This window comes from Salminus brasiliensis, chromosome 10 (genome assembly GCF_030463535.1).
Source record: "Salminus brasiliensis chromosome 10, fSalBra1.hap2, whole genome shotgun sequence".
Taxonomy (NCBI): Eukaryota; Metazoa; Chordata; class Actinopteri; order Characiformes; family Bryconidae; genus Salminus; species Salminus brasiliensis.
Window position 1 is genome coordinate 36,702,784 of NC_132887.1, and position 25,760 is coordinate 36,728,543.

The 25,760-nt window shown below is 46.5% G+C and overlaps 1 protein-coding gene across 7 annotated transcripts in view; it reads right to left on the bottom strand.

The window, feature by feature from the left end:
• Positions 1-25,760, bottom strand: part of ltbp1 (latent transforming growth factor beta binding protein 1) — a 133,592-nt gene that overhangs the window by 67,901 nt on the left and 39,931 nt on the right. For all 7 annotated transcript variants that reach the window (XM_072689976.1, XM_072689973.1, XM_072689978.1 and 4 more), the window contains exons 4-7: positions 22,329-22,483; positions 16,549-16,716; positions 1,663-1,866; positions 1,278-1,573 (exon numbers count right to left, since the gene is read on the bottom strand). In XM_072689976.1, the coding sequence (XP_072546077.1) occupies positions 1,278-1,573; positions 1,663-1,866; positions 16,549-16,716; positions 22,329-22,483 (823 nt within the window). The remainder of the gene's footprint in view (positions 1-1,277; positions 1,574-1,662; positions 1,867-16,548; positions 16,717-22,328; positions 22,484-25,760) is intronic.

Below are 25,760 nucleotides of genomic sequence, written 5' to 3' on the forward strand. Positions count from 1 at the left end.
AAACAAGGGCGCGAAGGCAACTCAGAAAGGCTGGGTTCGGGTATTCTGAAAGGAAAAGATGCAGCGATAGCTGGCCACAGATTCAATTTCTCCAGGAGTGCCGCACATAAAAGACAAGACAAAGGTTCCCAGGAGAACGAATGCCGGTGCACCGTTTGACACTTCTCATTTCGCTCTTTTTTTCCTCCACCCCCCCGCAAAACCCATCCGTGCCAGGCAAGTTTAAAAGCTATTAACAGCGAGAGCAGAAGTGGACACTTCAGAGAGCCCAGGCAAGGCCGGAGAGAAGATGGGAGAGGAGGAGGTGAGAGAGAGAGAAAGAGAGAGAGCTGAAGAGCATGAGAGGAAGGGGGAGAGAAAACCAATCAGTCAAACAGACAGGAGGAGAGCGAACAGAGGAGATTCAATTCAGCCCTCAGACAGGGCTGATCAAACACTTCAATCAGCTGTCTGCTCTCCAAGCTGAGGAGTTCGCACTCCCGATAGCTACACCGAGCAAAGCAGACGCAGCTAATGACCAGGGCTCCACTGTCCAAAATCATCTCAGCATGACAAACAAGCCACGATGCTGGGGAGATGTTCTCATCAGCCATCCTTCCATCGACCATCTACTGAAGCTTCCTTCGGCTATCTGGAGTTCAGGGCTGGAGTTCAGGCAGCTTCTGCTTGTGGTAGGAAGCCAGTCCCTGCTCTCTGATAAGGAATGAGAGGTGACCGAGTTGAAAAGCGAGTAAGAGGGGGGGTGGAGGGTTGCGAAAACTTTGATATACACACATGAGCAAGGAAGTGGTGGTGTTTGTAGGATGTTAGACTGGGAGGAAGGGCTGCAGACATGTTCCTCCTCACAAAAGATTGAGTAATTACGTTAATCTGGCTCCTCAGGGCCCTTTAGTGTAGATGTACAAAGTATGTCCTATGAAACGTCTAAAATAAGTGTCTGCTGTATTTCGCCAGTATCGCTCTCCTCTCATGGGGTGGCTTGTGGTCAGGCTTATGTCAGCATACCCCTGACCAATCACAAGGCTAACAAGGCTTTGCCCGCTCATTGAGTCTAAGCAACCAGGTAAGCTAAAGCTAAATCTAGAGCTAGCTCGAGTGGGGCTCCCGTGACCCATCGCCTCTCCGCTTCACCGCAGAATTTAGCGGCTGGGTGCCGGGACGGACGAGAGGTCCCAGCGAAGAACCATAGCCAGGGAGATTCTCGGCCTGCCACCGACCCTTACAGGCTCTCATATCAGCACCAGACAGCCCCCCACACACACACACACACACCACACCTGTGTTCCAGTGGTCTCCTGGAAGCAGCGTCCGAGTTGGCTCTTGGAGGTAACGGGTTGGTACTGCAGGAAGGTTTGCTGGTTGGGGTAAACGACACTGTGGCTGTGGTGCTGGATCTTCTGACTGCTGCTGCTGCTGCTGCTACTTGAACTGCTGCTTTCGGACACGTGGTAGGTGTAGGAGTGGCCGGACTGCGACGTCTTGGAATGCCCACTGCTGCTGCTGTCCACCTGGGAAACCTGGTGGATCTGTACCGAGGCCTCTGGAGGATGTTTGACATGGATGTTCACCAGACCTGCGGACAGGGAGCGAGGGAACGAGATCAGAGTCTTGTAGATTCTCCAACAATAACAAAAACAATCAAGGGGGGGGGGATTCTCTTACCCTGGTTCTGGCCAGAGCTGAAAGTCAGTGGGAGGGTGTGTGTGGAGTGGACTTGAGTGCCCTGGCCATTCACCACTGTCTGCTGCACCCGGTGACCGTTCTGGGCTGGCATCTGACAGAACTTCCCGGTAAAGTTGGGCGGACACTGGCACTTATCCCTGGCGCTGCACTTCCCTCCATTCATACAGGGCAGGTGACAGACCACTGGAACAACAGAACACACCAAGGGTCAATGAAAGTATTCCCACTTCCACTTTCCCACAACGAGAAAGTACTGAAGAATAAATCCACGGGTCAACTTCCAACATTTCTGCATTTATTTCAAGTCACCGCCGTCAGAACCGTTCACAAGGGAGGTGATTGGTTCTGACCCATTGGTTCTGACCCGTCAGACCCCTTTGACAGCAGACACAACTAACCCCTGATTCCTGTCAAAACCACTGTAAAGAAATTCGAGGCTGTGACTGAAACAGATCCTGCTTCCTCATTAGTAGTGCCCTACTTAGGGAGGGACTATGTAGTTTACTAAGTAGTGAATTTGGACACTTCCTCATGAGCACCCGTCGCAAAAACAGTCGTGTTTAAGGGCGTTTTCATCGTCGGTGCAGGTTTCGTTGGTCAGGTGTGAACCTGGTAATCACGCTCGGTACTGATACCCTTGAGAAGAGGTGGTCTTGAGAAGAGGTGGTCTCTGGTTGGTCCCCAAGGAACCCCGGAGCAGTTTGTTTGCTGGGAGAACATAAGCTGACCTCGATCCGATCCAACTACACCTGGTAGTAAGTTTGGAACTATCACTTACTCATATGAGCAAACGTCATCGGACCCTTCATATAAAGCGTAACTATTCATTCTTATATATTATATTTATATAAAAATATAGCATATATACATAATAAAAAAGTCATTTGCACATTTTTTAGATATCAGCGGTCCATCATTAGGCCATGTTGGTTCGGTTTGCCGTTGCTACTGAAGTGCTGTGAATTCTGAAAAGGCGTCTATGTAGTGATCTGGATTTTCTCATGTAGGGGATAGTGAACAGGGCACAGGGCACACTTTTGGACACCGCTTTAGAAATCTAGAAATCTCGGTAATGGGATTCAGCTGACCGTTCCTAATTACAACTGGTGACATGCCTCAGGCCTTTTTCCCAAGCCTACAGAGTTGTTCGGCAGGCTGTGCTGGAGGCTGTCATTTTGTATACTACACCTACTATTGTCTGAGCTTCAGCTTAAACCTGGTCTCAACCTGAAATAACAAAAAATAATAATAATTAAAAAATTTCAGAACCTTTTTCTGACAATTTTTCTGACACACACACACACTCACACACACACACACACACACACTCATTAGCTAAATTCCAACGCTGGAGCCTGACGTCTGCCCTGAGAAGACAAAACAACTGGTGTGTTCACGGTGTGTTTGACATTTGGTGATGGGCTTGCAGAGCATCAGGCCTGGCTGCTCTCCACTCTGTCTCTACTCACAGGATTCCTCCTGGTGATCGTCTGGGCATTTCTCAGCAAACAACAAACACACACATACTCACACTCTCACACACACACACACATACACACAACAGAATGCCAGAGAGAGAGAGGGGGGCAGAGAGAGCCTGTTACCCATCAGAACAAAGCTGCCATTGTTTGGAGAAGAGAGTCTGAACCACAGCACTTACAAACTCCACTCTCAAACTGCTGATAGCGAGAGAGAGAGAGAGAGAGAGAGAGAGAGAGAGAGCATGAGTGTGTGTGTGTGTGTGTGTGTGTGTGTGTGTGTGTGTGTGTGTGTGGGCATTTCCCACAGGGGGAACATTCTCCAGGCTCGGGACATTCTGATTTCCAAACTGCAACTGCTTTCTCAGTCCTGTGCTAGCCTGCGTGCCTGCCTGCCTCCTGCTCTGCGGCCTGACCCTGCCTCTACACACCCAGCAGTCCACTCAGCTAACCACACACAATTACCCAATCAGGCAACAGACAGCCACTAATCAGCCTCCTCCAGGCTCCTGCTCCTAAACACCCGTGTCAAACAAGGACAACAGGGCTGAACGCTGAGCAAGAGTCTCTAGCGGGAGTGTGTGTGTGTGTGTGTGTGTGTGTGTGCGTGTGTGAACAGTGCACCACAGCTTCTAAGGTCATCAGTTCAGCGTAGCCACTGTGCCATGAACTGGAAGGCGACCCAAACGGTCACCCTCCCTCAGCTGAGAGGACACTGGTTGAGATGGCCAGGAACAACCTGAGAACCGCCAAGGGTTCTCAATACTGATAACCTCAAACCATCAGCTAGGCGACTGAAACGTGGACATAACTGGGGGTTCCAACAGAACAATGACCCCCAAAACACATCAAAACATGAAGAACATGAACTCGTCTCAACCCTATGGAAAAGTTGGGTCTATGCCAGGAAATCTAATTGAATTGAACTCTGCCAAGACGAGGGGTCAGATATCCAACCAGAATTCTGCCAGAAGCTTGTTGACGGCCACCAAAAGCGCCAGGTCGGTGTAAAACTTGCTAAAGGACATTTAACATAATTATCCTGTATGGATACTTCTGACACTGTATGTATACTTTTGATCTCAGAAATTCCCCTAAAAATAAATGCGCCTGAAAGTTGGGACCAAATCAGGAACCAAAAAATGTAACTGAACTTGGAGCAGCACTGTTGGTCCAATTTGCCAATTAACCCGCCCATTCATAGCTCCCCCCCAATCACCACCGAATTCTCCCGACATTAGGAAGCCAACATGCGAAGCACGCTTTATAAGGCACCGGCTAGCTGATGGCAAACCACATGGCTCACATGAACTCACGACCCCCCGGGCCATAGTGGTAGGGCATAAGGCCGCTAAGCCTCTCGGAGCCCCTGCGGCCTGTGTGCGGTCACTCATTCTGCCATCAAACAAATCACTGAAGGCCCAGAAATGCAGTGATGAGTGTATGCAAACTCCTGACCCCAACGGTATACGAGGAGATACGACTACATACGATATACCAGGTATGTCTGTGTCTGTGTGTGTGTGTGTGTGTTCGGACGCGTGTTTAACAGCTTGAACGCGGCTCTTTCTAGGGACTGCGGTGCTGAATAGGTAATGACAGCTCTGGCTGCTGTTTCCTCTCCAACATGTGATTATGGTGACAGCAGAGCTTCTCTCAGTGTTACATCCCTCCATCTCGGTCTTTCTCTCTCGCTCACTGATACAAAGCAGTTACGCAGTTACATTTCCACCCTCAGAGGTTCATTAAGGTCTCTTTTGTATTACTGTTGTAAGCGGCTGCAATTCAACAATGCATGTTTACAGATCTCCCGCAGCTAATATTTAATCAAATAATAATTTTTCATATAATATATGATTTATTTTATTCAATTTCAGCTTACTGAATTTTTATCTGCTTATGGCGGTCAGCCTTAGACCAGCTTAGACCAACTTGACCAAGCTAGACAACCAGTATGACCAAGCTCAACTATGCTAGTTGACCAGAAAGACCAGTATGACCAACCTAGCAGACCAGCTTAGGCCAGGTCTACACGCCTGATCAACTCCACCAAGCTAGACAACCAGTATGACCAAGCTGGACTATGCTGGTTGACCAGAATGACCAGTATGAATACGATGGTCGACCAGCCTGACCAACCTAGCAGACCAGCTTAGGCCAGGTCTACACGCCTGATCAACTCGACCAAGCAAGACAACCAGTATGACCAAGCTTGACTATGCTGGTTGACCAGAATGACCAGCATGACCAGCTTAGGCCAGGTCTACACGCATGATAAACCCGACCAAGCTAGACAACCAGTATGACCAAGCTCGACTATGCTGGTTGACCAGAATGACCAGCATGACCAGCTTAGGCCAGGTCTACTCGCCTGATCAACTCTACCAAGCTCAACATTGCTGGAAGACAAGCATGACCAACAAGGACCAAAATCCATGACCAAATGCAACGTACGCTATGCTGGCAAGGGCGGGTTAACCAGCTGGAGGGTTAACATCGGGTATGTGTGGGTGTAAAAGCTGATGGCCCAGCTTTTCAAGCATCTTGACCGTCAAAGACCAGCTTGGACCACCTGAAGTCTGGAGCTGGATTGTTCAGCAGGGTTCTTCTCCATAAAGAGCTGAAAACATCCAAACGCATTCATTTTCCCTCTAAACCAGAGCCACAAGACAAAGTCACGCTAATGAGCTCATCCGACCGAGCGCTAATTCCCAAACGACCGCTCACACACCCAGCTGTGTGATGTCACTTCCTCCCTCCCCACACTCGCCCCTGTGGCCAGGCAGGCGGTTTAATTGTGGCGGAGGAACAGATACAGGAACAGACCATAATTGAGCGTGTGGTAAAGATTACAGGGAAGCCGGGTCTTCAGATGTGTGTGGAAGCATGGAAGAGTCTGTGTGGGTTGATTATGATGAAATTGTGGAGGGAAGAGAGCAGAGGGAGAAACTGCATCTCCTTCAGACTGAAAGCGATACAGCTCTACAACAGACAGCAGACGTCCTCGTTTTATCAAGCTTTTATTTTCTGGCAGAAGTCAGACCTTGAATCTGAATGGCATTATGCATCAAATTATAGAAGACCACCGTGACCGCCGTGGTGAGTGCTGGTGGCCAACGCAAAGTATAACATGGATCACACATGCTTAAACCCTGTTAGCATATCGCTACAACTCCCTATCGCCTCGTTAGAACAGCTCCCACGAAAAAACTGCTATTTAATAGTTGGGGAGTTGGGGATGATGAGGTAGGGTGATGATCATCCAACATCCTGACCTCACTAACTTTCTTGTCACTGAATGCAATCAAATCCTCACAACAATGCTCCAAAATCTTCCCTGGACAGTAGAGACAATTACTCCAACAAAAGCAGTATCGACCATTTTTTAGCATCTTGATTTCAGAAGAAACAATGAATGAGCAGGTGTCCCAATACTTTTGTCAATATAGTGTTTATATTTATAAACAATTTGGCAATTCCAGCTGCCTTACAGACAGAGTCCACTATACCCAAACACACACACACGCACAAATGGAATCTCCTATCCCCCCCTTCACACACACACACACACACACACACAATCAGCCACATTGCTACCTACTGCCAAACCGGGTAACCTAAGCTGCTCCATTCCAGAGGGCTGCAGCTCCCCATGGGCACCAGCTTGGTTCTGCCATTCCATACACACACAAACACACACACACACACACACACACACACACACACACACACACACTGATGTAATCCTACACAAACATAGTCATACTCACTTATTCAGATGTAAATGCAAATGCACACCAACCACAAACACACAGACTCTCTGCGGTCCAGACACAAACACAAACACAAACACACACACATGCGCACGCACACACACACACACACACACACACACCTAGACTCAGTAATATGCTCCCAAAAAAACAACCATGTTCATATTAGACATGAGGTGAGTGTGCGAGTGTGAAGAACCTTTTTCAGGTCTAAGGAAGCTTCTCAGACTCACACATCTCTATTACAGACATGGTTCTTGATGGAAGAACCTATGGCAGTTCCTATGGCATCCCTCAAAGAACCTTAAGAGACCCTTTAGAGGTTCTTTAGCCTGCCCAGTTGTGCCCTCAGACTCCGGCTGCTGGTGGCAAAGCGGCATGGCTCAGGATTCAAACTGGTGACTGCATCCATCCTGAGCTTTGGCCCTACGCTGTTAAAAGTATAGGATCCTTGAGGAGGTTCTTCAGTGGAGAAACCTCTTAAGGTGCTTTGACAAACCTTTGAGAAACCCTTTTCTTCTAAAAACCTTTTCTTGAAGGTTCCTCAAAGCACCTTAAGAGGTTCCTCCAAAAGTTTGAATCCCGAGCCATGCTGCTTTGCCATCAGCAGCCGGAGTCTGAGAGAGCACAACACCCCCCTCCCCACCCTTTAGCACATTTAAGGGATGTTGTGGGCCGGCACAGGAGTGTGTTAGCTGGTGTGGCGGAGCTGGAGACCTGACCTGGCTACCCGAAATGCTTGTCGGAGAGGTGGCGGTAGTGGTTGGCTTTGCGTGTATCGGAGGAGGCAGGTGTTGAGTACTTACCTTCCAGCTGTCGGAAGCATTGCTAGAGCTAGGGGGAGCTACAGACAGGTGGGTTAATTGTCAGTATCAAATTAGGAGATAATAAATAAATGAAAAATAAGTGTAGGGCTCATAATAAGGGCCAGACACTTCATAATTTACTAAAATCGCTAAAATCAAATACATCTGACATCTAAATTCTGAATTATTATAGTCAATACTGTCAGTTATCCCAACTTTTACACGCCTAAAATCAGCATCGGCATCAGCCACAGCCAACGTGTCTTACTGGTCAGGCCCTAACTGTCCCACTCACACACACACACAGACAGACAGCCAAACCGGTGAAAAACATCGCCACTACTCGCTCTTCAGCCTGCCAGGTGAGGGATGAAAAAGCCCTGCTGGAAGCCTTTCGAATAGAGCGGGATGATTGCAAAGGAATGAAATGTGACAGAAAGGAAAATACAACCAGTAGAGCGGCAGCCAGCCTCGGCACACTCAGCTCCATATAAGGCCTGTCCCGAACCGCTCATAAACTCCCTCTGTCTCTCTACTTCTCCGGTTCTCTGCTCCGTCTCGCTCTCCGTCTCTGCGGTCTACACTTATACACACAGACACACACACACATGCACTATACAGCCAGAGATGTATGCATGCACACACTGCACGATGCTTGACAATTGCAGCTAACCAACAGACATTTCGGTCACCGCAGAGGAGGAGGAGGAGGAGGAGGTGCTGCTGAGCTCCTGACCCAGATCAGAAACTTTACTGTGCATAGATTATAATCCTGCATTTAAAATACAGCAGAGGCTGAGGGAAGTCTACTGGAACGCATGGCCTTGATTGGCTCACTGCACTTAGAAAACGTCAACAAACAAAAGACAAAAGTATTGGGACACCTGTTCAGTCGCTGTTTCAGTCTTCTGAAATCGAGGCTATTAAAGAGTGTTTATCCTGCTTTTGTTGGAGTAACTGTCTCTACTGTCCAGAGAAGAAGGCTTTCTACTAGATTTGGGAGGAGCACTGCTGTGAGGATTTGACTGCATTCAGCAACAAGAGCATTGGTGAGCTCAGGATGTAGGATGATGGATGATCACCAACCCCCACCTCATCCTTAACTCCCCAAGTCATCCCAAGTGTATTGGATGGAGCACCACCATCATTCCTGAGAATTCCACCAAAAAAAATCTATTAATCAAGGAGCTTCATCAATAAAAAAATACAGAAAACATTTAATAATAATAAATATATCTCACACACATGTTGAAACATACGCTAATCTAAGTGATTCACTTAATCTACATTGTCTTACAGAGTGGGGGGGGGTACAAGAGACCGGAAAGATGATAAGACCTTCCTCTTCCCGCATCTCGCCGTCTAGACTTCCCCCAGCAAGAAATCAATTAGCGCTAATCCGGGCCCTGAGCGCAGAATTGCTCATGCTAATACACCTCACAGAGGAACTGGCAGCTAGCAGCTGTTCTAATGAGGGCGCTGGCCGAACCAAGCCAGACCTGAGCGAGCGCGAAAGAGTGAAGGAGAAGAAAAGAGAACGAGCACAGCGGCCAGGTCTGGAGCTCCAACCTGTAAATCAAAATGATGCTAATGCTAAACTCATCTGGGGGGAAGATTCTGTGGCCTACTTCTTCCCTCTCTCCAAAAGCTCTCGCTCTCTCTCTCTGCTGCAACTTCTTCGCTTCGACCTTTCGATTCAGGGCCGCCGCAAGAGAGCCCTTTCCCTTTAATTAACCAATCGAAGCGCATTTGCTCGGCTCTTATCGGCAGACCTGTCTTCAAACAGATAAGTCGTGCGCAAAGTGGGGGTAATTTAGCTGTATTGCAGGTAATTTTGCTATGTGAAGTGACTCGGCACCTGCCAGCGGTGGCTAGGTAGCACGGTGGAGGCTAGGCTATAAATCGTCAGGAGTTATAAATCCTCGGCCACCGTTGGGAGTGCACGAAGACACGAGTTTAACAGCCAGTTGGAAAGTGCTGAATCTACAAACCCAACTGCAATGATTTTTCAACTACGAGTCATCCATCAAGAACTGTAGCTTTTCGCTTTCTCTCTCTATATTACAGTTATATTGCACTTAGGGATTTAGGGGGTTTAGGGATTGCAGCTTATATATATATATATATATATATATATATATATATATATATATATATATATATATATATATATATATTATACACACACACACACCCACACACTGTATATATATATATATAGTCCTTCCATTTTCTCAGGCTCAAAAGTAATTGGACATACTAGCAATTATAAATAAGGAATATGTTCAATACAGGATAATTAATTATCCACCATATATGTCTATATATAGTGCAGATGTATATATGTCATCAAATCAGCCCAATCTGCCCATCCTTAACATCCATATGACTTTTATTTAGATCTTACCGCAGCTTACCGCATTTCACGACTTTCCTCTGTTGGCCTTCCTTGGATAATTTCTTACTTTACAGATCAATTCCTGCTCCGGTTACTCAGGGTGTTCCTCAGGGCTCCGTTCTTGGCCCCCTGTTATTTATCATCTACATAATACCTACTGGGTATGTTAATGACATTCAGAGTTTTCTTAGCTCACGCTTAAACTCACTGAATCATCCACAATGCTGTCCTGTTTCAGAAGTTAGCGAATTGGTTGAATGCAAACTTTCTTAAGATTAATGCTAAAAAGCTAAAAACTTCTGATTGCTGGTTCCACATTAGCCATCTCTGCCTATTCAGACGGCTGTTATGATGTAGATACCTCCACGATACCCCAGTCAGTACATCCTCTACTAAGCAAAATCTTGGTGTCCTAGTACTGCGGGACTAGGTGTGTACTAGGACATCTACCCCTGTCCTTCATCAGCTGGCATCACGCTGGCTAACAGTTACAGAACACAATCCTGCTGTTGACCTTTAAGGCCTTGTCTGGCACTGTACCTACTTATCGGTCTGCTCTCTCCTACATCCTTAAACCCCTTTGCCCAAGCTAATGTCCTCTAATTCTGGTCTTCTGGCTGTTCCCAGCTCCAGGCTTTCCTCTATGGGTGTCAGGTCTTTTGGTGTTGCGGTCTCCACCATTGGTGGGGTAACTCCTCACCTTCGTCTAACCACATCATTCATATCATCACATCCTCTGGTCCAGTTCTAACATACGGGTGTGAACGCTAAGCGGGCCTGAACTAAGCTGCAGTTTGAACCGGACAGAATAAGAATGGCAATGTGATCTTTAGTCCACACTCTTCAGCCCTAGCTGCAAAAGAGCAGGGCAGTAAATAAGGCCCGATGTGGACAGAATACTTGACGCCTGTTGACAGATCACTGGAGCAGCACTAAAATAATGCCCCTAAGGGAGGTTTCCAGGTAATATCTTGACACCAGGCCAGACCGTAATTATAGAGCATTGTTGGAAGAGGGCTGAGAGGGTGATGAAAGAATGTTCCTAGCGGAGATTTCCAGACAGAGATTTGTGTGTGCGCACATGTGTGTATTGGGGGACTGTGTGCTTGGGCCTGCAGGTACAGCCAACAACCCTAACTTTCACACTGAATACAGTGTTAATAACACACATAAACTATTCATGTGGACGTGCAACTCCTCTTCTTCTTTTTTTCCCCCTCTCACAGTTCCCACATTGCAGCATTTAGCTGCTACTGCTGCTAACACATAGCCGAACCGGAGGCTTTGCAGAAAGCCCTGCTGAGATGCTAGGAAAGCAGTAGCAGGGAGGGCAAAAGGCAAAGGCAGAGCACTTTCATGCTTCAATGAGGGCTAAACACAAAAGGCCGTTATTAGCCGCTAACTGCTCTGTAATCATAACGCCACGACACATGATCAACACAAAAGCCAGTGTAAGGGCGAAGCTCCGGCAATCCCAGAGAACAACTGTCGGCTCTCCTCACTCCTCCTGAACCTGAACCACAGGGAGCTCCTCTCTCATGAGCTGCTATTACGCCGACAAGCACAGACAGGTTCAAAAGCAGGGCCGTGGAGACAGTAATCAACGTATGTGCACTACAGAGGGGTATACACTGCAGAGAGAAAGCTTCTACGTAGACGGTATAGGACTGAGGCGTATGGGATATGTAGAAAAGGGCTGTGTAACGGCACAACACAGTGGTTCCCAAAAGAAAATGTATTTTCTTAGTCTGAGAAGAAATAAAGTAGATCCTAATGGTGTTTCATGGGTTTCTGAAATCTTTCTCCCATTATTGTCCTAAATTATTGAGCAAACTGCAATCTAATACACTGACCTAATTAACTAGCCAGCGTGCTAATTGGGAACTACCGATAAATGTAAACTACCTAAACTAACACACTGACTGTAAGCCAAGACCTCATCCACATACAGTATATTAGAATTTTTTTTTTTTTTTTTTAAACATAACGTTTAGCCTCTCATCCACAAAAACACAGCGTTTAGATGACTGAAACTGAGGTTTTTGAGAACACTATTTTCAGTTGTTCATTTATTGTGTTACGGAGACCTGCTGTTTGAACACAGGGAGAACATTTTTGATGTTAGAAAATGTGCTTCACTCTTGCGCTGTGTTTAGGTCTATTTTGGTCGTTACGCTAGCTCTTGAGAAATTGGCATTGTGCAGTGGGAGGTATTAGTGTCCCATACTGGACTGGGATGCTCACTTGAGTGTTTAAGGGCCATTTTTGCCTACTTGTGTAGATGGAGAATGTTCTTTAAAGTGTGTTAAAAGCTTTATTTTTAATATAAACAGTATTTTATTTTGTTCCAAGACCAATTTTGCATCATTTACAGTGTTCCAATGGTCATGAAATGTTCAAATGGGGTTAGAAATTGGAGGCTTTCATTATAGCCGAACACAAATTAACAGCAAATGCTGTTTACAGATGGATTTAGAGGAAGTTAATAATACAACTCACTAATAGAATCAATAGGATGATGCATGAAATTGTCCATGAATGTATTAACTCCCGAGTCCAGTCGTCTTCTCCATTTTTCCCCAACAAAAAGCCCTCACGGCTGTATTTCCCCTTGTAAAGGGAGGCCCAGTCACCCAGTCATATGATAAAATTCTTGACTCACCTCCCAAATACTTCCCTGACATTTCTTAGCAGACGTGGCCAGATCTCCACATGACCATACGAGCCATCATATGAATGAACGGAATTTAGTTTTTTTCTTTGGCGAAACGCAAATATTCAAGAACCGTTAAGTCCGAAAGCTCGGAGAGAAAAAAGGTTAGCACAGGGGATTCCACAGGGCAGTGACTTAGCCAAGAATGTCTGATTTCAGTGGTGATGTAATTCAGATGTCAGCACGGATTAAAAATGATGAAAAGCCTTACTGCAGCGACAGCAAGTTCTAGACTAGAACTGAACTGAGGACTTGTACACTCTACGGATGATGAATTGCCTCTGAAGGATCGTCAACAACGCTCAAACAGTACTTTTACGAACTTTCACGTTCCATGCGAAAATGTTCTGCTGGTCACCCGAGCCTACACTGTGTCCACATCAACAGCAGATCAGGTCGTGGAAAGGATAGAATAGATCCCAACCTAGAATTTCGGTTAGCAGAACATTGTCTGAAATGTTATGACTTTTGGTTCTTAGAATGTTTAATCGGTCAGGTTTTCTGGACGTCTATTTAACTTTCCAGCAACGTTTATTTGTTTATAATTTATTTGAAATGATAAGTGTGGTGATGTTACCAGTTAACAGCCAAAACAGAAGCTAAAGTTGGTTCTAATGCCAACTCTCCAGTCCACCTTAAATAGTGCCGCAGTTACATTGTGTAGATTTTAACAGTAGTACGTCACTGCTGCAGTATTTAAGGTGGAACGGAAAGTTTGTTGAGGATTAAATCTTTAGTGTTTTAGTTGATGTTTTTGTCCACATAAAGAAGCTGGGAGCTGAATGGTCAGGTGGGTCAGTCAGACTGGACTGTAAGATATTAAACACTAAAGTTTGAAACAGTCGTTTAAAACGTTTCTCCAAACCAAGAAGATCAGACTAGAATTTAGTCAGATTTTAGAAACTGGAGCTAAAAACACAGTGATTTTACTGCTGTTTACTGTTGTGGATTAGCAGAGCTTATCGAAACGCTATCGACTGAGAGTCAGCATTAAGAAACTCACATCTGGACATCGTTAGATTGCATAAATATTTACCCTCTTTTAACGTAACCTTCCTGGAACCTTTTAAGAACATTACTGAACAATCTAATAACATCCTCAGTTAGCTGGAATGAGAGGGGGGGGGCTTTAATCCAGTTCTGGAGAACCAAGACTCACATGCTCACAAGACCTGAATCAACACAGCAGTCAAGAAGTTGCTTAAGCTGGTGTGTCTGAGAAGGACAAATCACCAAGTCTTTGGCCCACCAATCCTGGAGTTGGGCAACACTGGGCTAGCTATTCCGCGGGTGAATGATCTGGGGGGGGGGTCCAAGCTCCTCAGCGAGCGTGTGCCTTGTTCAGACAGCTCTGACAAACGAGACCCTCGCTCAAACTCCCCCTCTACCGCACTCCACTCCACTGTCTGCCAGCAGCTCTCACCTACCCTAATGCAGCATCGACTGAAACACGCAGTCCTTAAATAAATCAATATTTACTGATCAACACCACGGGGCCGGGACGGCAGGTTAAGCTGGCCGTCCTCAGGCCGCCGGCTGCGACGGTCGGGCAGAAAACAACTCCCCTATCAGTCAAGCTCTGTAGCAGCTACTCGGTGTCACCCGGCAGCTTTGGCTTTGACAGTAATTGCCTAAATAACACCAGCAGACGGCCATCAGGCCCTGGCTGGCCTGCAGCCGAACGCGAGAGGCGGCGAGTGTGTAGCGTGTGTGGCGGCGAGAGCTGAACCGGAGGGAGTCCGGACACAGCGAGTCAGCACGAACGACACACCGCTGAGTCATAACCACAAACTCTCAGCACATTCTTTCATCGAGGAGCTCAGAGCTCTCGGAAATGCTTCAGCCTGAAAAGCCCAGGCTCTCAAACCCGCCGCTCACAAGCACCCAACAACCGTCCAGGCAGTTCGCCGTCGCGCGAGTGTACACCGCGGTTCACCACGAGTCTTGGGTGTAGAGCAACGTAGAGCTTTTGGTGGTGCTTTTGGCTAATGATGCTAAGCCCTAACACAGGCAGTGACTGATAAAGTTATGGCAGCTCATTACAAAGAACCATCGGAGACCGAATACACTCCACTACCCCAAGAGCAGTGTTCCTACATAAGTGTTTATATGTTTTTAAAGGAGGGGAGGAGAATTAAAAGTACCCATGGAGTAAAAAACACTGGTTCCAGTACTGCTGTGTTACCCTACTCATCTGTAAGAGGTGCTGTTTCTTACATCTTAAATAAAGCCCCATCATTCAATGAAAAACAATGTGTTACACTTAGCTTAAGAAAGTATGTTGTTTTAATCTGAAAGTTATAAATTTATCCACAAAAGAAGGCAACCAACTAGCTAGCTAGCTAGCAAGTCATTAGCCATACGTGTCATTTATTAAATTTGTATATTTAAAAAACACAGATTTTGCTTCCTCCGTTTTTGAGATTTTTGTACAATCAGAGACGAAAAGACTTGCTAGCTAGCCCTGTGTAGGACAACAGTACCTCATATAGTCCCCCGTTTTATCCCAAATTACACACTTCCCCCTATGCAATCGCGAAATTCTGGATTCTAAATCTAAATATGGAATTATATATTAATAACAGAACAGTATTTACATTGACTCTGAAATTCAGTGCTATCTGTGTGTAGATGTTGTAGTTTTATGACCTATGTAGTTCACTATGTAGGGGGTAATGAGGTGTTTGAGATTCAGCAAGAAAAAAAAAATAAAATACACGCTTGGTGACGTCAGCATTTTCAAAAAGCTCCATTTCCAGTCACCAAGAGCGTCGTATTTGTGTGGATGGGAAAGACATCCAAAGTCCTCCCAGACCGTAGAAATATCTGCATGTGTGTGGACAGGGTCTTTAACGGGTTGTCCAGTAGCGAATGTCGGACTGTCAGTGCTCTTTCCCCAACATACCATTAACAACCTTAGAGCACTGCTATTGGTTTACCGGTCAATCATCGCTGGCGTTGTATTGTGTTGGCTCCTACATACACGATAGCAAGTAAGTCCCATCAAATTCTGGCTGTGTTATGAAGCTCCGGTGAAGTGGAGTGAGGCTCTTCGCTAGCTGGGTTAGAATAGCTAGCTAGCTCTGCTCTAAATAGCTCCTAATAGCGTTAAATAGCCTGTTGGAATACTGGGTTAGCATAGCTAGTTACTTTATGATTGGCGTCCACAGCAGCAACCTACTTCACCAGTGCGTTCATGGAAATTCAAAGCTGAAAATACAAAGATGAGAGAAAGTGGGTGTGACAAATGAGAGCAGAGTTCATTTACATATATCAGTCTTAAAGGTACAGGAACGAAGAGAGCCTGGTGGCTGAGACTACGATCTCCCTCTACAGCGGATGAGATTAGCTCGTCGGTTGTAAAGGATAGGTGCTTGTATTGGATCGTAGATGTTTCCCCAGCTAATTTATAGCTAAAAAGCCAGTCGGCCGACCCTCCTCACCACGAACAGAACCCAACATTGTCACTAATTACGACGCAGCCCAGGTGGGACGAAACCGGCCCGGGGCCAGTTGGCCCTGGCCACCTCCACAGCACCACGGCAAAGGAACAAAAACCGAACCCTTCTATGATGTCCTGAGACGAGACGAGACGAGACGAGACAGGACGAGACGAGAAGTGACGAGACGAGCAGCAGGTGGGCCCCCCTATATGTACACACCCCACACTGCAGTGCAGGAGGCTGGCGTCACTCACCTACTCTGAAGTTGGGGGCGGTGAGGGTGTCCGTGGCGCGTCCGTTTTCGCTGATGATGGTGGTGGTGTTGCCCTTCTCGCAGGTATTCTGGCAGCGGCCGCCCGTGCAGGTCACCTTGCAGATGGTAGGGGTGAAGACCACCTTGATCCGGCCGGTGTGGTTACCCGCTGACCAGTGGCACAGCAGGGGCAGGAGCAGAGAGAGGAGAAAGGAGTAAGTTAGCATGGCTCTCAAACACAACTCGCAGCAGCGCAATTCCCCGTCTTTTTCTTCTCGTGCTCTCGCTCGCTCTCACACACACACACCGACTCAGACACATGCACACACACGCACACACAGACGCTCGCTAGCTGCGAAACAGCAGTAGCAAAGGAGTGGGTGGGCAGGGGTGGAGGAAGAGGTAAGCAAGAGAGAGAGAGAGAGAGAGAGAAAAAGAAAAAGTTTTGGTCCTCTGGCGCTTCTGCTGCTGTCTCGCTTTCCCTCCGTCTGCCTGACTTTCCTCTCTCGCTCGCCCGTTTCTCCTCCTCGGAGGTTAAGAGAGGAGAAGTGGGATGAGAGAGAGAGAGAGAGAGAGAGAGAGAGAGAGAGTGAGTAAGCGAGAGAACGCTCAGCAAACAGAACTCTGGGATGTTCTCCAGTTTGTCATGCACAAGTCAGATTTGCCCCAGCTTGTGTGTGTGTGTGTGTGTGTGTGTGTGTTTTCCTGACTTTTGTTGCCATCAAATTTTTCTCTGAAGTTCCTACTTACGATTTCAGAGCTCGTAAGTACGACGTGATTCCTGTTCAAGTGGTCGATTTGGCCAGCTATCCTTTTTTTATCCGTTTTTTTTTTAAATATTTTTGGACAAAAGTAAACCATTACAAAAGGTTTCGGCCTGCAGTGTTCCTGTGTTGCTGCTAACAAACATTTAAACCTTGTTTATATGGACACACCTCTGACTCTGAAAATTCGGCGGACTAAGGCACCGCCACTATGACCCAAGTCCCAGGTTCGAGTCCCAGGTCATGCTGCCTGCCATCAGCAACCCGTGCCGGAGAGGGCAGCATTAAGCTGTGGAACTGTGCTCCATCCGGTACTTTCGGGATGAGTTGAGGAGTTGGAGAGGATGAGGTGGGGTGATTATCACCCAACATTCTGACCTCACTAACGGTCTTGTCGCTAAATGCAATAAAATCCTTACAGCAATGTTCCTCCAAAATCTAGTAGAATGTCTTCTTCCCTGGACAGTAGAGACAGTTACTCCAACAAAAGCAGGATCAGCTCTTTACAATACTCTTGATTTCAGAAGAAACAATGAATAAGCAGGTGTCCCAATATTTTTGTCCATATAGTGTATTCTATTTCTACCTTTAATAAATAACCCCCCACTCACTCCCTCACTCCCTCATTCATTGACTCACTCCCTCGGTCACTCCCTCAGTTACTCATCCACTTACTAACATCCTCACTCATCCACTCGCTCACTCTCTCAGTCCCTTCTTCACTCACTCACAAATTCATTCCTTTACCTCACTCCCTCATTTCCACCCTCACGTAGACCCTCCTTAACTCACTCAGTCCTTCCCTTATTTACTCACTCCCTCACATGTTCTCTCACTTTGTCCCTCCTTCACTCACTCGCTCACTTTGTCCCTCCCTCACTTGTCTGTCCTTCATTCATTCACTTACACACTCATTCCTTGCTCAAGTCTCTTACTTGGGTCACCCCTTCATTCCCTATCTCACTCCCCCCCCCCCCCCCCTCACTTCCTCAAAAGGCCCTTCGCTTGCTCACTTAGTCTCACTCACTCATTCCCATCTTCACCTGCTCACTCTCTCCCCGCACGTCCTCGCTCATTTACTGCCTGCCTCCCCTCCCTCTCTCAGTACACACGAGGTACTGTGGTGGTGTATGGCAGTGATTGTGCCCATATGCACAGAAACCTGCAGAGACCTGAGCAGACGTAACACAGACATCAATCAGCCTTCAGTCACAGACGCAGAGGGAGCTCCTCCATTCAGAGCTATCTGCCCAGCTGTTCCTGCATTAATGCACAGGTCTGGATCCGTGTGTGTTGTGTGTGAGCGGCTGCCTCCAGTCAGAGGATATACACAGCCCAGAGCCACACTCCAGGGAGGAGCAGACAGACGAATGGTTTTCCCATACAAAGTACACACACACACACACACACACACACACACACTCTCACACATATGTGCATGGCCTGCCGAGGGTTGCTGACAGGCTGTGTGTCGCATGGGACAGACCTGACAGAATGGCAAACGACCCAACGGGTTTAGAACACAAACATTCTGAGTCCTACAACAACTCCTACAAACCACACACATATATATATATATACACACACTATATGGACAAAAGTTTTGGGACACATGCTCAATTATTATTGTTTCTTCTGTAATCAAGAGTCATAAAAAGAGTCTATCCTGCTTTTGCTGGAGTACCTGTCTCTACCATTCAGGGAAGAAGGTTTTCTGCTATAGTGAGGCCAGGATGTTGGATGATCACCACCTCATCCCAAAAGTACTGGATGGAGCGCCACCATCATTTCAGAGAATGCAGTTCCACTGCTGCACAGCTCAGCACTGGTCAATGCTGGGAGCCGTGCTTTCCTTCGGACACGCTGGCTACCCGCTAGCAGTGCTTCAGTTCGAAACGAGGTGGTGGCAGCGGTCAGTGACTCCATCATCAACCTCCACAGGGCAGGGGTGAGGATATCACAATCCAGAAACATGGAGGCCATGCCACCCATTAGCAGTAAGATCTGGAAGGCAAGAAGATGATCTACAAACATGCTGGACTAAAGTTTTATAGACCGATAAGACCAAGTTTTAACCTCAGCCAAATTAATGGACAGGCTAAAAGTATGAAAAAAAAAGCATATACGCCAAGCATGGTGGAGGTAGTATCATGGCTTGGGCTTTCATGGCTGCTTTCATGGAATGGGCTCACTAATACCTTGAGGATGTAACTCATGATGGTACAGAAACAGAATCTGTTGGCCAATTTATGGATGAATGCACCCAGTAGTTAGAAGCATCGGGTTACAGGGTTGTGGGTTCGATACCCAGGTTCGCTAAGCTGCCACTGTTGGGCCCTTGAGCAAAGTCCTTCACCCTCTCTGCTCCCTGCCTCAGCAAAGGCTCCATCGATCACAGAGAACAAGAGTTTGCTTGGCCACACCAACAAGCCTGGCCACACCAACAAGCCTGGCCATGGATCTTACAGAGCAGGGTTTCTCAACCTGGGTCCTGGAAGTATCCTGGCCTGCACATTTTAGTGGATGCCCTGCTTTAACACACCGCCTGCAACTCTGGAAGTACTAGTCAATGAGCTGCTTAGTTGAATCAGGTGTGTCTGAAGCAGAAAAGGCACTAAAATCTCAGGGACCCTGAGACGGTAGTGCTGTAGGATTTTAGGCTAATTTGCATAATATGCTATTCGCCTGTTTTCAAGCTGGTTCTAGGTTTTTAGGGAGTCCCAGGTAAGGTCACTTTTAATGAGCTTGACCTGTGTTGGAAAGTCATGTGGCCATTTCACTGAATTTCCATAATCATTGGGTTCCAATTAATTGTGCATATTAAATGTAGGTCAGTTTCATAGAAGCAGGATTGAAAAAATCACAGTTGATCTGAATGGCTAACTTGTAGCTTACTCTCGGGAAGAGAAAAACTCAGCAAGTGTCGATGGGTTCTTGGGGCCTTTAAAAAGCCTTTAAATGGGTCTTTACATTACAAACAGTAATAGGCTGCCAACGTTGGTCCCTTAAGGCTTGCCGCAGTGATGGCTGCCCACTGCTCCGGGCATGTATGCTCATTGTCCGCTATGCATGTTTGCTCACTAGCGTATATAGTGTGTTCACTGCACAGATGGATCAAACGTGGAGGCCAAATTGGTGGTCTTGTCCTGTCTTGTCTCAAAACCATGCTTCTTTAGGGACCTTTAAGTTCCCTAGACGTGGTTCTTCCATGTCATCGCTAACATAGCCATTAGTAGCACGCTTATTTTTGAGTGTACAGTCTAGTACTAGCAATTGACAGTAATCTATGAGTGACGTTCTAGGCTTTAAACATGAAAACTACCAAACTGAACCTAGGCTATTTGAGAAATGAGGTGGTCCCAAGTAAGATGCTTGGTTTTATATGGGCACCAATAGACAACGGATATGTGGTGCAATCAGCCAACAGTTTATTTACAGACCGTGTTTCCAGTTTCCGGCCCTAGATCTGACACTAGATAGCCAATCAGTTTCATCAACAGTTCAATGAACCAGCAGTGAACATAAAAAATATAAATAAATAAAAAATAGAGGACCGGAACATGGATTTAAGGGTCCTGTATATCGTTCCTGAAAGCCACACTGTTTGCAGCCCTGTTTGTGGCCTGAATTGCATCTTCCCACTTCTCAGTGGAGCGGGAAGCACACTTAAAGCTTTGCAAGGAGATACGATCACATCACATCAGCAATCTCCTCACACACCGTCTCGGCTGGAAAGGAGGGCTTTACTGTATGGCGCTTTATCACTAAGCACTAACATTTAATTATCTTTCTCTCTTCTCCTACACACTCGCTCGGGTGTGCACCCATGAACGCACACATTTTCTTATTCCCCACACACTACACACACCAACACACACACAGACTATTTTTCTAGCACCCTCTCTCTCTCTCTCTCTCTGTGCCTTAATCTGTAATTGTCTTTGGAAAATGAGGCTAATAATTCATTTTAGGCACCGCTCAGCAGACGGCACTGTTCAGGCTTTCACTTCAGGCTGCTACCGAAACAATTCACTTGCAGCCCAACTCAAAGCCACCCTTGCAGCACAACACCAGATGTTTCACTTGTAAAATAGATTTTCTCTTGTAAATTCTGTCGTGTTTATGGCTTTCCCCAATATATATATGCATGTTGGTGTTGTTTTTTTTTCTTCTGGCTGCCGTAACCTTGCCATTTCCATCAGAATGAATAGCTTCTCCACCATCGAGATCAGCCTTCCTGCAGATGAAGAACATCTGGGACTCCAAGGAAGCGTTCCGCATGAGCTTGACTGGGGCGTCAGCTACCAAAATGCTTCGGGCCTCCATCAGCACCTGTTTAAAAGGTCCCCTAGAATGGAAAACTGTATTTCCCTTGGCAGAGTTGAATAATAAGAGTTTGGTAAGTGACGAACCGTGACCCCCAAACCCTAAAGCTGTGACGCAAACACATTAACACATTGGCCAGTCAGTGTTTTTGAGGCCATGCTAAAAGCTAACACCAGCCAAATGGCTGCAGTCTCTTTAGCTAGCTAAAAACACACCTGCTGAGAGGACCAAGAGACGACGGCAAATCTTTTCATAACATGAAAAGGTATGGTGAACGCCTGTCCGTCTCAGTGCACCATCAGAAATGAGTATTTAGCCGTGGACAGACCAGCAGCCGGTGAGGGAGGAAGCTATAAGCATGCACCGGGGATGAACAGGCTATCAGGCAGGTGCTTCACGTGAAACCCCCTCACCTGGGACAATACTCCCCCCGCACAATACTTGATGATCTATTTATCTATCTATAATGAAAAACCCAATATAAACAATAAGTGAGAGTGTCCTGCCCAAGGGCCCAACATCAGCAGCTTAGCAGCCCCAAGTATCGAACCCATAACCCTGTCATTAATAACCCGGGCCCTTACCTCTGAGCCACCACTACCCATGGCAAGGACCCAGTCAGTGGGTCAGTGTTTTTGACGTTTTGCTGCATCAGTATCAGCTGGAGTAAAAAGGAAAAGGCTGTACTGACCCGTGAGGGGGTGGTGTCCGACGGTCAGCGGAATGCTACGCTCGGGCGTCTGTCCGACTCCGTGCACCTGCGTGTGCGTGTGGTAATACTTCGGCTTGATCACAAACTTTTGGCTCTTGCTTTGGTGCATCGTCATGGAGACGGGAGGTTGTACACTACAGGAGACAAAAAAAAAAAAAACATGTAAATAAACCAAACAAACAACCAATCATCATCAATCTCTTTCATCCAGCCCCCCCCCCCCCCCCCGCCCCCAACCCAGTCCTGCTCTGTCTGTCTTTCTGTCTCTCCCTTTTACTCAGAGTGGGCTAAAGCTCTACCTCCATAAGGAAATGCATATTCATTTACTCCCATTTACATCTACACGGTTTTCCCCTTTGATTAATTGCCGCCCTGAGGCTTTGTGGTGGAAAGCACACAGGCATGAACACATTACCATGCTAATACAGGACGCATGCACGGGAAAAATGAAACTGCTGTTGTGAGAACGTGGAGGAGAAGGATGGTTGTTTTTTTTGTTTTTTTTATCAATACAAGATGAGACCAGCTTCTACACACAGGCAGACACGTGTACCCACATGTAGACAAAACATACGGGATATGCTGAGATCAGAGTAAAGAAAGGTAGCTCAAGCGTTTCATTTCCGTGGATGTAAACTCCTTCGTTTTTCTCATCGTTGAAGGAACGCCAACACTGATCTCCCATCAAACCTACGAAACCCACCGCTGTTTACAGTCATTCAGTATCGGGAAAGGGCCCTCAAACACAGATTTACAGCAGTCTGGCTTTTATTAGCAATAGGCAGCAAAGACCAAATGTCACCAACATTAAAATCTAATGTCCAGAATTTTAGAAAATCTTACATACAGAATTCATTGGATGGAACACTGGTCACTTTATGAACTCATCTGCCTGCAATTCGTCAGCGTCCCTCAACATACATATAATGAATCATTGGTCAGTTTCACACGCATCAGTCCAAATAAAAATTGACCATTTTTTAACCTTAAGTATATCTGGATTCAAAGACACCTCTAAGTTTAGACTCTACTAAGTCAATAAGGAGATCACTCTACTACTCGCCCAAGTACTCTCAGAAGAGAAGGGTCTTCAGTCTGGGTTTGAAGGCGGCGAGCGTTGGACTCTACCGTTCGGACACCCAGGGAAAGCTTGTTCCACCACTTCGGTGCAGGACAGAAAAAAAAAGGCTGGACGCTCGTCTTCCGTGGATTTTGAGGAATGGCGGGTCAAGCAGAGCCGTACTTGAAGCTGGAAGGGCTCTTGGTGCGGATCGGCTTTTGACCATCGCTATCAAGTACTCAACCATTGAGTCTTATTGCAGTAGTAGTGTAGCACCATGGTGTAGTCACAAAAACCCTCCAGACAAAACATCAATTCCCTGTTGATGGTTTGGGTAAGACGTCTAAAGGTCAGATGTTCTAAAGGTCATCCAACTCACTGTTCCTCAAGATGCTTTGGGCCACATCCATAAACGTGGGTTTTGTTATCATCTTAATGACATTATAACTAAGCTCCCAAATGTTGCTGCCCCATCCCAGAGGTTCTTCATCAAAGGTTAAAATCAAACATATACAAGCTCAGGCCAAAGCAGAGCCAGACATACTGGCAACACACACACATAGCACACAAGGTAGGATGAGTGGCTCACTACAGTTTCCATGTGCTTCAAAACAATGCCAAAAGACCCCTTTGAAAAGTTTTTGTTAGGTCTAGGAGAACATGCCTGTGACTCCACGCCACTCTGTTTGGGCTGCCTCTGGGACACTGCTCTGATGTTTGCTAGGAAAACCTAGTACAAACACTGGCTAGTGTATAAATATATGAATATATATGTATACATGTATAGCTGAAAGCACTGCAGTCGGAGCATGGCCAGTTGTTTGCCTTCCACACAGATGTGGCTTGCTGATAGCTCAACTTCTTGGGAAGCTAGCCGGCTAGCTTTTCATGATATGAAAGTCAACGAGCTCAAGTACATAATTCAACAACACTGACGCTCACAGAGCTGGAAATGTAAATGGATGGAAATGTACCATGGCCTTGTAACTAAACAAGGGTGATGCAGTACACGGCAATACACTCGTCCACTGTATCTGCTGGGGCACAATTTATTAGCTGCCCTCTACCCTACCCTATCCATCATTGGTCGGTTTCTGACCACAGTACCTCTGCTGATGAGACATTATTTGGTTTGTACATTGGTTTGTACAGTTACGGTTCTGTGGTTAGAAACTGACAGTCATGAAGGTCTACAGGACCTTTTAGGAGAGGCTTTCTAGTAGATTTTGAATTCAATTGCATTCAGCAACACAATGATGAGTTATGGAGGTTAGGATGTTGGAGGATCACCATCCCCAACTCCCCAACATATCCCAAAAGTACTGGATGGAAAACCATCATAAAGGTAAAAGGTAAAGGTGCACGTATTTGTCACTGTACACTGTACAGCGAAATGTGTCTCTGCATTTAACCCATCTGTGGTAGTGAACACACACACACACACACACACACACACACACACACACACACACACACACACACACACACACACTAGTGAACTAGGGGCAGTGAGTTCACACACACCCAACTCCAGCACCCGGGGAGCAGAGAAGGTAAAGGGCCTTGCTCAAGGGCCCAACAGTGGCAGCTTGCCGAGCCCGGGAATCGAACCCACAACCCTGTTATCGATATCCCGGCACTCTAACCGCTAAGCACCCACTGCCCTCTGAGAAAACAGTTCCGCACATGCTGGGGGACTTTATACCCCTCTAGCCCACGGCACATGTTCCACAGCATAATTCCAATAGGTTGATGTCTACCTGCTCGAGGGCCCAAGACAAACGGAGTGTGTGCATTTGTCTTAACTGTGTCAAAAAAGGTTGCATTTAGCAAACTAGCAGGGTGTCCACAAACATTTGGACAAACAAGTGTATTCAGGGCATGAACAGTGCATCATAGAAGTGTGTTCCTGGAACAAAAACGTGGATCTGAACGGTATGCTAGTAATTTGCAGCATAATACTCATAGCAGATAATTGCATAATTGATTGCATCCCATACCTTTATGAAACACAACCCTGGCCACCTGATTAAGCCGAAAAAACCACACACACACTCCCTACAGAAGGCCGGGACTACATGAAACGCACTTGCTCGGAGTGGCTCCGAGGCATGATCAGTATTCACCCATTTCCCCTCGTCTCCGGTTCCGCATTTGCACGTAATGGGGTGTAATTATTGGCCATTAGGCGTCGAGACTTCTTTAACAGCTTGACGATCAAGAGTAACACACAGTTTGCAAAGAAAGCATGTGCGACACTTCATTTACCCTCTATAAGGCTATTTAGATAATGGGAAGGTCGCTGGTGGGGGACTGTCATGTGAAGAATTGAATAAGGCCGCAGAGGACAG